The sequence below is a fragment of the Pantherophis guttatus genome, chromosome 5 (assembly GCF_059756535.1).
Source record: "Pantherophis guttatus breed Tessera chromosome 5, ASM5975653v1, whole genome shotgun sequence".
Lineage (NCBI taxonomy): Eukaryota > Metazoa > Chordata > Lepidosauria > Squamata > Colubridae > Pantherophis > Pantherophis guttatus.
In genome coordinates, this window is record NC_142067.1 from 19,674,555 (window position 1) to 19,688,086 (window position 13,532).

Sequence of the window (13,532 nt, forward strand, 5' to 3'; positions counted from 1 at the left end):
TATTTGGAGAGAAGCATATCTAACCTTACACTGCCTCAGTGATTGGGAATAAAGCCAGATCTTCAAGGTATTTCAGAAGGCTAGGAAGGTAAGGCCCTGTGGGATCTCAGGGGGAAGAGTACAGGTAGTCCTCGAGTTACAACCACAATTGAGCCCATTGCGGATTGAAACATTTGTTAAGTGAGTTTTGCCCCATTTTACGATCTTTCTTGCCACAGTTGTTCAGCGAACCACTGCAGTTGTTACGTTAGTAACACGGTTGTTAAATGAATCTGGCTTCCTCAATGACTTTGCTTGTCAAAAAGTCACAAAAGCTGATCACATGCCGCAGAACATTGCAACCGTCATAAAAATGAACCAGTTGTGAGGCGTCTGAATTTTGATCGTGTGACCATGGGGATGCTGCAGCGGTCATTAAGTTTGAAAAATGGTCATAAATCACTAAATGTACGGTCACTAAATGAACTATTGTAAGTTGAGGACCAACTCTATTAGGCATGAATAAAGTATATTTTTTAAGTTTTTTGTGATTTTGGTATTTGTGAGACAGCACTCTGACCATCCCAAATAATAAAGCCCATTTTTATTAGTCTATGTATTACTTAAGACATTGATTTATTGATACTTTACTGAGAAGCTTCATATTTTTCCTCTCCTGCATAAATATTTTCACTATCATCATCCTCTCAGCACTTACCCCATATCTTTCAGCTACAATTTCTTCCAAGCCTCGTTTTTCTCTCTCAGACTGCTCCTTCATTCTCTCGTAGGATTTCATTAGCCAGCTTAATCCACCATCTTCTACTGTTGTTGCTACAGAATAAGGATAGTAAATAACAGTATTTGCATTCTGAAATGTAATACAATTACCTTAATAACCTTAGTGCTAACTGCATATGATGTTTTTCACAGTTGCAACATGTTAGTCCAGTCAGAAATATTCTTAACAATGGTACATTTCTCCCATTTGTGTTCATGTTCTTACATGCATTTGAAAACCACAGTCCACCTAATTTTGAAGGTAAACAGAGAAACACTGGAAGAAATGAATTCTGTAACTTCTCACTGATCACTCTTGTAGCATATTCAGTGGATAACCACACGGGGAAAACTATTATTCTGGTTTTACTCAAATAACTAGGAACATATAATGGAAATGCATGAGGAAAAAAAAAAAAACTCAGCAAGGAAGGTAGTTGTAATAAAATAAATCTTAGGGTCCTTTCACGTTATAATGAATTTTTATTTAGAAGTACATCTAAACATATAAAGTTCAGCTCTTGACACATGTAATTTCAGTATTTTTTTCTTCTGGCATTTTGACATTTAAGTAACTTAAGCTGCAAACATTGTGAAGTTAGGCTTTTTTTTTCCATCCTACATCACTATTTGCCACTCAGCAAACATCTCTACCATTTAGCACATCACAGAGTTTGCATAATTTTATAAATAGTATTACACACATGCGGGCAGACACACACACACACACACATACACACACACACACTCACACACCCTTGTGTTTGCTCTTTCCACAAGGAGATCAAATAGCCTACAGGAGAAAGCAGAGACATGAAAAAAGGGTTACATAAATAATATTCTGCCCCAAATAGCACCCTTGGTGTACTTTATTTAAAATAGGATTCACAAAGTTCAGCCCCTGAATATTTTAAAGCTGCAATTTGTATAATGGAATGAAACAGGCCAAATGAGACGACAACAATCGTGTCTGAGTACAATCTGCTTTTTTTTTTAATTAGTTCATGATGAATTCTGAACATTCTGAAGGTCAAGCTCTTAAGATTACAAGAAAACGAAATGAGTTAAAATATTCTGCGGTTATGAGCTACAATTTTAATGAAGGTATCATTACCAACTAATATTAATTTTATTTTCTTCATTATCAATATAATAATGAAGGGGTGTGTGTGTGTGTATGTGAGAGAGAGAGAGAGAGAGAGAGAGAGAGAAAGAGAGAGAGAGAGATGGAGAGAGAGACAGACAGACATTGTCAAAATTTATAGAACAATGTTACCTTTTACTGATGTTGATACTTCTGTTGGTAAGCCTGTACCACCATCTTTCCAATATGGGTTCAGCTCTCTTTCTGAAAGCAGCAACTATTTGACAATTCAAAAAAACAAAAAGTTACATGGTTAATAGTTTCATGGATGTAACGTTTGTACCTCATCAAATTTACTTTACCTCTACTATCATTTGGAACAAATCCTAGAGCAGTGATGGCGAACCTTTTCAGCATCAAGTGCCAAAAAGGTCGTGCGGAAACATTGCGCATGCATGCACTCATCAAGGCCGTGCTCCGGAAAAGCTGAATTTCTGGGTTCTGGCACACACGCCTGATGATTAGCTGGTCGGCATGCATGCGCCGGCCGGTTCTTGGCACTGCCATGCGCACAAAGGGATCGTACTCCAGAAAAGCCAAACTTCCGGGTTCCAGAGCCCATGCACACCCAACGATCAGCTGGCCAGCGCACATCGGTTTTTGCCATTGCCGCATGCGCAAAGGACAGCTGATCATCGCGCGTGCACCAGAAACCCAGAAGACAAACAGGCAAGACTGTGCGTGCCGGTCGACATGGCTTTGTGTGACACTTTGGGCACGTGTGCCATAGGTTCGCCATCACAATCCTAGAGAATCATATTCTATCTTTTCCGTATTTACTTAATTTGGTCACATTGTGAAGATTAATTAATTTTAATTAATAGTCACCATGATAGAAAAAGAAGAAATGGAGACCCTAGAAAGAGTGCAGGGAAGAGCAACAAAGTAGATAAGGGATCTGGAGGCTAAACCATATGAACAACTATTGAGCTACAAGATATGTCTAGTTTAACAAAAAGGAGGAGGACTAGGGTGATATTATAATAATCTTCCAGAACTTGAAGAGCTGTCACAGAGAAGGAGGAGTCAACCTATTCTCCTGTGGGCAAGACAAGCAATAGGTGGAAGATTATCAAAGAGAGATCCAACCTAGAATTAAGGAGAAATTTCCTGATAGTGAGAACAATTAATCAGTGGAAGAGAAGTTGTGAGTACTCCATCACTGGAGGTTTTCAAGAGCACACTGGACAGACATTTGTCTGGAATGGCAAAGGGGTGTCCTGCTTGAGCAGGGGTTGCCCTCCAAGATTCCCTCCAACCCTATTGTTCTGTGTTGTATGTTCTAACATGGTGCAGTGGTTAAGTCAGTGCTGCAGGCAAACTCTGCCCATAGCCTGGAGTTTGATCCTGATGGGACTCAAGGTTAACTCAGCCTTCCATCCTTCCAAGGTCAATAAAATGAGGAACCAGATTATTGGTGGCAATACGCAAAAAATGCTGATATTGTAAACCAACCAGAGAGTGCTGTAAAATGCTACTGCTCTTGCTAATTTTGTACTCTAACTAAGATTGAAAAAGTACCCCAAAACTTTAACTTATTTCAGCTAATAAATAATAAATATATATGTTTGACCGAACCACATTACAATGGCATAAGTCAATTATTAACAAAAAGCATTATTTGTTATATATGTGTAGCCATAAGACATTCCACCCATTAATATAATGAATAAATAAAATACAGTTAAAAGTAAGAAACCACAATTCAACACTGGCCTCGTAGCCAGCAATAAAATAATTCAAGCTTTTTAGTTTAAAAACAAACAGGAAGCCAAAGTAATCTAATTAAAATTCAGCGAAGGCCCATGCATTTTGTTTGCAAAGAAATTGATTTAATGTTACTTTTATTTATATTAAAATCATTCTGTTTTTCTAATTCATATACATCACGAAAAGTATGGCTTCATTTGCTCCTAGGATTTTATTTTCATTTTTTGGCAAGAATCAACCAGACAAGCAGAATACTTAATAGGGCTGGATGGAATGCCCTATGGCTACACATATATTATAAATAAAGCATGAAAACCTGAATTGGCTCTCAGGAGAATTGAATCCACAAATTAATAACTGATAACTGAAGAAATACACATTCTGGCTGTTGGCTGGTCCCTTGCAATCTTTTAATCAATTAGTAACCAAACCTACCTGTTCATTTTCCTGGGCTTTCTGCTGCTTCAATATTTTTTCTTTTTGCTTTTCAGCCTTCAGTGCTGCTGAAGACACTGTTTTCACAGACATAAAATCGAAGGTCATCCATTCATCCCTCTACGAAAAAAAGAAACACATCTTTTTTCTTATTAAAAGAGATCCAAAATCAGCAACAGGTTAACTTTTGAGATAAATGACAGAAAAAATGAAATTACAGGCTGTGGAATAAAGAAAGTTGACGGGTGTTTTGAAGACATTAAAAGTGAAATAATTTCATTTAACAATCTTGCAGCAATTCATAAGCCTAGCCCAATCCATCTTTTTTTTTTTAATTCCATACATACGTTTTAACGAATGCATTTTAAGTAACGACAATAGATCATGTGAGAATAGGAATGTATGCAAATGTATATGAAAACTGGGAATTTATTTCTCTGTTAAGAGTCTCATATTTTGACAATTTTACAGGATGCTGGAACATTGCTGATACGCAATGCACACCATTTCATTTATCTGCTTTATTCAATCGGGCATCATGGGGCAGGTGCATTATATAGTTCTTACAATATTTAGCTGCTCAAGCTGTCCAAATGTCAGATGAACCGTTAAGATGAATTCAGTAAATGTACACATTTGTTTGGCTACTCTGAATAATATTTGCACGTCAAGGGCCATGTTGAAAGCCTTTCAAGAAAAGCCTTTCCATCTGCATTTAAAGGACACAGACCATTCTTTTGAAGACAACAAAGTCCATATTTTGGACAGAGAGGATCACAGGGGTCCTAAGAGGCCATCTATGTCAAAATTGAACAGCCTTCTCTCAACGGGGGGGGGGAGGGGGGGATACGACATCATCTATCTCCAATCTACAACACAGTCCTTTCAACAAATTCCAAGAAGGCTCCACACCAATTTGCACTACTCAGGTGACCCTGATGACACAGATCAACCTTCAGGTGACCTTGATGAGCCACTAAAAGAATGCATATGACCAGCTGTCTGCAAGGAATATAAATCCTTCCATTCTGCCCCATCCAGTCAGAGCTGAAGACGCTTCTTGAATGAGAAGCGAAACGTGTTCAAAGAAAAAAACAGAAAGTCCAGTTGCCTCTTGAAAAAAGCACTTTTCGGACAACCATCACCTGGGATGACTGAGAATCTCCATAGACTTTCAAGAAAAACAATTTTCCAGAACCAATGGAAGTAAAATAATATGAGAAAATATTCACGATCCAGAGGAAGAGAATAATTAACAGATCTGCCCCCATTATTTTAATTAATAATTCCCATTCTCAAAAGTATTAAAATAGTTGGCAACCGCAACCCACAATAAACATTAAAGCATTATAATATCAGCAATTCATGCACTGCTTTGAAATGAACTCAACCTATTTACATTTGTAGCCAAGCCATACATGTACACTTGCCTTCAGAAATCCTGCAAGGGCAGTCAAGCACACAGGACTCAGCACTGACCCAGCAAAGGTGAAAAATATTTCTTTTACAGGAAAAGAGTCAGCCTTAAATTTTCCCAAAAGCCCTGTAAAAATGTTTTGTGAACGGTACTTTTTAAAGGGATACGCTAATAAAAAAAATAATTGGTAAGCATATTAATGTAGGCTTATAGCTGATTTTACTTATATTTTAAGATGTGATACTAATCCCAAATCATTCCTGAACCTTTCCTGGTTATTTACGGGACCGTCTGCTACCACCAATAGCCTCCCGCCGACCAGTACGCTCCCATAGAGAGGGGCTTCTCCGGGTGCCGTCGGCCAAACAATGTCGACTGGCAGCCCCCAGGGGGAGAGCCTTCTCTGTGGGGGCACCTACTATCTGGAACGAGCTCCCCCCAGAGATACGGAGGATCCCGGATCTGCGTACCTTCCATCGCGCGCTCAAGACGTTCTTATTTCATCAAGCTGGCCTGACCTAAATTTTTCCCCTTTTAAATAGAAATTTTAAATTTGGTTTTAAATTATTAGGGTTTTAAATTTGTTCAGCCAAATTATTTAATTTGTTTTATTCTATTTTAAATTTTGTATTTATATGTTTTATTCTATGGCTGTTCACCGCCCTAAGTCCTTCGGGAGTAGGGCGGTATACAAATTCAATAAATAAAATAAATAAATAAAATAAAAGGAGTCAGAAATAAAATATAGTTTTTAAAAATCTGCCTCTACACTGAATCGCCGAAGACTTTTCCAAATTCTTCTGCCTCTGTGGAAGAAGCAGCTCCAATGGTGGAATGCTCATCCTCAAAAAAACTTGCCTATTGTTTAATGTAAAATGTTTGCTCTTTGCCCTTTTCAAGTCTGAAAAGAATTTCTGCATAATGCTATCCTTATGCCCCTAAGGATTGTGGTTCTACTGCACATTTCAAATTTAATTGTTTTACTTTCTTTAGAAAAATATTTACTAACAGCTTGTCTCTCTGTCTCTCTCTCAAAGAGAGGGGGAAGAGATTGAGAATAAATATTGGAAAATTTTAAAAAGTTCATTACATTTATTTTGATTCTGTCAGCATTAACAGTAGGGTGGGGAAAATCATATCTATGCCCTTAAAATAAAAAGAATCACTGTGATAAAATCAGAGAATGTTATCTGCTTCATATATTCTTCTTCCTATATTCAGAAACCAACTAATTCATTCCAAATTTTGCAATCACTTGCTTTTCTTCATATAATAGGAGTTTTCTTCTCATTTCTAATCAGACACAATCACATATATTTTCCACAACTTTTTTCTTCAGCAGCAGGTCAAGAAACAAAATATTTTTTTTATTAATTACAAGAAATATAGGTAACCATTGGGTTACAACAATAATTGGGATGATGATTCAATCATAAAGAGCTATGTCACATGACCATATTACTTAGTGATGGCTATCCTAGCAGTCCTGATTACCGTTGTAACCCCCAGGAAGTAACACAAAGAGGTAGGAGTCCAAGGTAAGGACTACACGATGTCACAAGGAGGTGTGTGTGTGGATGGATTCAGTTACAATGGCAATTCATGTAGCATTGGAAGACAGGATCAAGTTAGGAGGAGAAGAAATGTGTCTATATGGTCACTCTGATGGCACACAATCAATCTCTAGGATCTAGGACTGCATGTAGTCAGAGCTAGAAATATCAAGGATGGAATTTCCTGGTGTTTCCTGTAACACTCTTTTTTTTCCTTGAATATGCCAATGTCCAGAATACCGTGAACCACTTTCTGGTTTTAAAAAATGTGAACTTAGTAAATAGAAATCTATCAACTATCCTTATAGAACGTTAAGATCTGCATTCTAGGCTTTTAAAAAAAAATCACCACCCCAGGGAAGTCTGAAACTTTCTGTCCCTGGACTGTTAATTTTTGTTTGCAATCATGTTGAACTTTCAATTACGATTGTGGGGGAGAGGGGGGAAATCACAGAAATGATTGCCTGTCTCTTATTGCTTTGTTTATTTTAATCAATTTATATGATCATCACTATAGCACAATGGCAACTCTGAGAAGCTAACAGAAACTACAACTGCAATCAATAGTAATACATATAAATAGTGACAACCAAGGACAGCATAAATTGTTTGCAGAGGATACATCAGTCTCACAGATCAAATTAACCTCTCAACCTCTGTACCCAGGAAAAGAGCCACATTTTTACAGCTTTCCAAAATCTCAGAAGGGATGGAGCCAACTGAATCTCTTGAGGCACGATCACACAAAAGATGCAGGATACATCTTAAAATAGGATTAGCATTGTTTTTTTTAAAAAAAAAAATCTTCCCAATCCGAGGAAAAACAAGAAATCCTGGCCCTGCAACCAAGTTTGACATTTCCCTGCTGATTGTCGATTTCTTTCCTCAAATGTTAAGCACAATTCCCATCTACAAAAAGGATGCTTACCTGAATTGATGTAGGGTTTTCCACTGTTTCTTCTTCTGATTGTTCTTTCTTCGCCTTCCAAGTCTGCTCAGGGTTAGAAGATTGTGCAACAGGCGCTTCCACCCATTCTTCTGATGAACCCTAAGAACATATTTTCAAATAATCATATGTGTTTTAGAGGATTGTAGGGGCCTTTAACACTCAATGAAACAATATAAAAGTCATTTAAAAACCTATTTCCTTTTCTATACAAATAAGAGAGTTATCTTAGCTATCCAGAAAGAAAGAATAAAGGGACTATTATAACATTATAATAGTCTTATTGGCGGCTGCAGCTCTTTAAATGTAAGAGCTGGGCAATCAGATAAAAAGTAACTACTGTAAGTACAGCTGATATTTATTACAGTCACTTTTCCCCACTGAAAATAGGCCACCAATTTGTTCACTGGGGTACTATTATTAATAATAGAGAGCTACATAAAAAGACAGCTTGTTCACTCTCAAAAGACTTTTCAAAGGAATTAGTTTTGCAGTCTTTCTGTTATAAATAACCACTTAAAATGCTAAAATAAAGCCAACACATTTTCACAGATGGAAGTCATGCGATCAGCAGAACTTGTGGGAATGATGAGAAGAGGCAACAATATAGCCTATGCATAATAACACAATTAGAAGAAAAACCCAAATGAAGTGCAGACAACAGAATTGTGAACGGCACTTGCTTCAAGTGACATAATCGACCTTGGTCATAAGCAGATCTATAGTTTAAGAAAAAGCATGCAGCCACCAGATATAAAACACTACTCTGTTATCAAACCAGCTAATCCAACTGCGCATCAGGGACTTGAAATCCAATACTATTTGAAGTTTACTATATTATAGAAGGCTGGGAGATTTTCTACCATTGGAGAATCTTAAGCTAAATTTGTAAAATTGTGCAGAGCATATCTAGTAATAGTATAGAATAAAGTCCAAATAACATTGCTGTCAAGTATTGCAATGAACAGCATCAATAGAAGCAATAATGAGACAAACAAGTTCATATTTAACCTTTTAAGCAGGCCAATATTCAGTATTCTGTGTCTAATGATACATTATTACCCATACTGAATGCATGTAGCACTATGATAAAAGACCCAGCAGCTGAAATCTGGCTCTTTCTACAACGTGCTTTCTATTTTTTCCATATTACATCATATGTATGCTTCAAAATGAACGTTCATTTCACTATCTGTTCAGCCCACTTTCTTAATACAGGTGGAATTTTCTTCCCCTGACCTAATGGCCTATTTCCATGCTTATCATTTTTTTAAAAAAAATTAAATTAAATTAAATTAAATTAAATTAAATTAAATTAAATTAAATTAATCAAATCAAATCAAATCAAATCAAATTATTGGATATTGATCAAACTAATATTGATCAAATTGGATATTGGATATTGATCAAACTAAGGCCTAAGTATAATCACTAATATAGGCAACAAGAGCTTTCTCTCAGCTGGCGACTTGGATTTTAAAACTTACAGAGGTAGTATCAGATGAATCATCTGTTTTTTCTCTTTTAGTCTTTTTCTTCTTCTTTTCCTTTTTATATTTTTTTGAATGCTTCTTCTTTGTAACAGCATGTTCCTACAAAAAGCAACATTTCTATCAATCTGACAAGCCACATAACTAGAATTAGGAAATTACATGGTATTTTATTATTTTTAAATCATCACCTTGCTAAAAATGTCCCAGGATACTTTGCTTAATGGTTTCTCTTATTATATATCACACCCAAAGCTTCCTGATAGAAAGATACTAGCATGTGTTAGAAAGATATGTATAAAAGATGTATTCTACAACAGAGTTGATTTTACAAAGCTACAATTATTATTATTGCCAGCCCAGTGAAATTTTACTTGATTAAGCAACATGTCTGTTCTTCATTTGACATAACCATCGTTGATTCAATTCACTGACTAATGACAAAAAAGATACCACAATCTCAAATTACTGTAGGTATCTTTTCTATGTGTGAAACTAAGTGATAATCTGACTCTCAGATGATTTGCTCTCAGCTGTTTTGCACAAGGCTCTGCTGCTTGCTGCAAAGAGGTAAATTGCTGGGGCAGATTTTTTTTTTCCTTGTGCTAATCAAGCTATGCTGAAAACGGAAATGAAAGTAAAGCAGGCTGTTTGCTGCAACGAGGCAAAATTGCTCAGAGGCAGAGGGAGATATCTTTTTCTTCTTTTCCTCACCAAAAAAGGTAGGTGCGTCTTATACTCCGGTGCGTTTTATACTCCGAAAAATATGGTAGGTGAAGCTGGGAATGGGGCCCCCTAGCCATGATTTTTACCTGCTGATCCAGGAGAAGCTGTAAGACCAAAATGTTCTCCAAGTTGCAGGTCTAGCCTCTGAAAGATAGGAATAACTTTGGTGGCATCAGTATCTACCTGGTTCAGCCTCTAAGCACCAGGAAAGGATGCTGATACCTCTCCTTCATGACTCAACATAACAATGTACAATTGGGTATCTTCAGCATATTGATATTAAACTCTGAAATATCAAATGACCTCTCCTGACAGGTTCATACAGATGATAAAAAGTAAGGGAGACATGGCCAATCTCTAAAGCAATGCACAAAACAGGGGCCAACAGCACTGTTCTTCTCCCAACAGCACTGATTAGCACCATCCACCGAGGAAGGAACAATGCCTCTTAACCCCAACCCCCACAGATGGTCCAAGAGGACACTACTAAGACCAGAATAGGTGCCCAGCCTGTGGAACAATCTCCCCTGAGATCCAGAAAACCTCAACCCTGGTTTTTCTTTAAGTGCTAGGGCCAAGCACTAGGGCCAAGAGCCTGATATGTGAATGTTTTGGATGAGCTGTTTAAGAGTTGCCTGGGTTCTTATATAGTTATTTCATTTGCTTTTAATTGTATTTTTGTTGCTTGATTATTTGGGAGGGGTTAGGCTCCCATTAGGAACCAGTTTAAGCCTCAGGCTAGAAACTGGGAGAGTATGAGCTCTAGTCCCAACAAAGGCATAAAGCCATTTGGCTCACCTTAGGTCACTACCTCTCTTTCAGCCCTAGGAAGCAGGCAATGGAAACCCATTTCTGAAATCTTTCCAAAAAAACTGCAGGGATGTGTCGAGGCAGTCATCAAGAGTCAAGTCTGATTTGAAGGCAACACCATTAAAAAAAAAAAAAAAACCTCTACATTGAGATGAACATATTTCATATAATGTAGCTAGTGGCAAGTCCACTACTGGTATATTAAGACATGAGAACTACTACAGCAGGAGTGTCAAACTCAAAGCCCGTGGGCCAGATGTGGCCCACGGGGTGTTTAAATCTGGCCCACGGGGCCAGCCTGAAATAACAAAGGACCATCCCGCAGTGCCTCTGCTACCGAAAATGGGGCACGGGTGGGCTGCGGGCAGCCCTCTGTGCCCCATTTTGGCCAGCAGGGTGCTGCAGGCGGCCATCCAGACTAAAAACGGGGCACACAGGGGCTGCCCACGGCCCCCCGTGCCCCATTTTGGCCAGCAAGGTGCTGCAACAGGCCATCCGTCCCGCCTTCTCCCCCCCCCACCCCGGCTGGCCTGCAGGACTACAAATGCTGATCCAGCCCACCAAGAAATCCAATATGACACATCTGTGCTACAGTATATTGGATTTTGCATATTCCTTCCAGTTCTGTTCATACTTCTGCCCCATTTTAACTATTACACCAGCAGAATTGTGCCACTGTAAAATATATACTGTTATTACCCACACTGTTATGGTGGAATGAAAAACTCCTATCACATTCTTTATAATTATAAATGAAGTTCATGATTATGCTCTGTTTTATTTGAAATTCTATTCTATTAATTATATATTATTAAATATTATATATTGTTATGTTATGTTATGCTATGCTATGCTATGCTATGCTATGCTATGCTATGCTATGCTATGCTATGCTATGCTATGCTATGCTATGCTATGCTATGCTATGCTATGCTATGCTATGCTATGCTATTTAAATAAAGTGTCATCTTCAGAACCACTTATTTGGGACAGGAGGGGATTATATGTCCTCCCGAACAGCAAATCAAATACATCAAGGAAAGCAATGGGAAGGAGGTAATCATTGCTTGATAATAACCTTAGATAAAAGTAGAGGTCAACATAATTTTGCTTTGGCAAATTATCTCACCCCTGTTTCTTACACTTCTGCAGAGTCTGTCACTGCCAAATACAGAGTTAAACTGTTTATGCTTTTTACCAGGATTACTCTGGTCAGGTTGTTCCTGGCTGCAAATGTGCACTAGGACTAGGAATCACAACCATGCGTATATGCAGCCCTAGGGAAGGAAGAGGGTTGCTGTAAGCACACACAGAAAAGCTCTGGATAATCACTTTCACTACTTGCAACAGGTTTTCTTTCAGGTAACCCTTCATTTCCTGCTCAGGACCTTTCAGCTGCTTTTCTCCATTTTTCCTTCTTTATTAGCTCCAGCCACCAGTGAAGTGGGAAATGTTATGTAGAGTCGGGGACAATTATATAACATTCATCATAATGTTTTAAGACATATGACTGAAGCAGCACAGAAGCATTTGGGATAAAGACAAGGCATAATTTTCTACTCTTCTCTTTCAGATGAGTGCTTGTGAGATTTTTTTTTTTTCCTTTATTATATCGGTGAATATTGTTTCCCCTAGCTCCCCCCCCTCATTTTCTGCTTCTGAATTTATCTCTGTTTTAGAGAATGACATTTAGCAATTTATGGAGATCTGTCTTTATACTATTTCCCGTTCTCATTCTCTTTCTTTCTTTAGCATCCTTTTTCTTCTCTTATATTGAAGCATTGGTGAACTGGTTTTTTTTTTTTTCTTTTTAAACTCTGGACTCTTTGCAAAGAAGCAAGCTTGGATTGCCGTTTTCCTCATTACCAGCTGTGGTGGCAATGCAGAAGGCCATTGTTATTTTGAGGAGTTTAGTGACGTATTTTGATTTTTCCCCCCCTTCATATTAAGAAAAGTCTAGCAGTTTAGAGCTCATTTGCGGGACCGCCTTCTGCCGCCGATAGCCTCCCAACGACCAGTAAGCTCCCACAGAGAGGGACTCCTCAGGGTGCCGTCAGCCAGGCAATGTCGACTGGCAACCCCCAGGGGGAGGGCCTTTTCTGTGGCAGCTCCTGCCCTCTGGAACGATTTGCCCCCGGAGATACGAAGGATATCGGATCTCCGGGTCTTTCGCCGTGCCCTAAAAACTTTTTTTTTCCATCAAGCAGGGCTGGCGTGAACCCCCCCCTTTTTTTTTTTTAGCTTTTTAAATTGTCAATGGGTTTTAGTTTGAATGTTTTAAATTCTGGGCCAAAGTCATGTAATTCTTTTAATAATTTTAAATTTTGTATTGGTATGTGTTTTAGTTCTGGCTGTGCACCCCCCTGAGTCCACTAGGAGAAGGGGGGTATACAAATTGAATAAAATAAATAAATAAATAAAATTCTGAGCTAGCCTGCTTGTTTTTTACTCTTGCTTGCTGAATAAAAGGGGAGGGGGGATCTTCACATAGTTTCAAAGTTGTGAAAGTCTCAAGAGTTTCAATTCCCATCCAGAAGTCATG

General features: G+C 38.1%; 1 protein-coding gene across 3 annotated transcripts in view; it reads right to left on the minus strand.

The window, feature by feature from the left end:
• The window catches only part of CWF19L2 (CWF19 like cell cycle control factor 2), a 103,451-nt gene that overhangs the window by 65,134 nt on the left and 24,785 nt on the right, over nucleotides 1–13,532 (minus strand). For 2 of the 3 annotated variants that reach the window (XM_034409464.2, XM_034409455.3), the window contains exons 3-7: nucleotides 9,452–9,556; nucleotides 7,947–8,066; nucleotides 4,049–4,168; nucleotides 2,036–2,120; nucleotides 698–813 (exon numbers count right to left, since the gene is read on the minus strand). In XM_034409464.2, the coding sequence (XP_034265355.2) occupies nucleotides 698–813; nucleotides 2,036–2,120; nucleotides 4,049–4,168; nucleotides 7,947–8,066; nucleotides 9,452–9,556 (546 nt within the window). Of the gene's footprint in view, nucleotides 1–697; nucleotides 814–2,035; nucleotides 2,121–4,048; nucleotides 4,169–7,946; nucleotides 8,067–9,451; nucleotides 9,557–9,645; nucleotides 9,723–13,532 lie in introns of those variants that run through there. The other variant, XM_087894646.1, reaches the window with a different exon arrangement.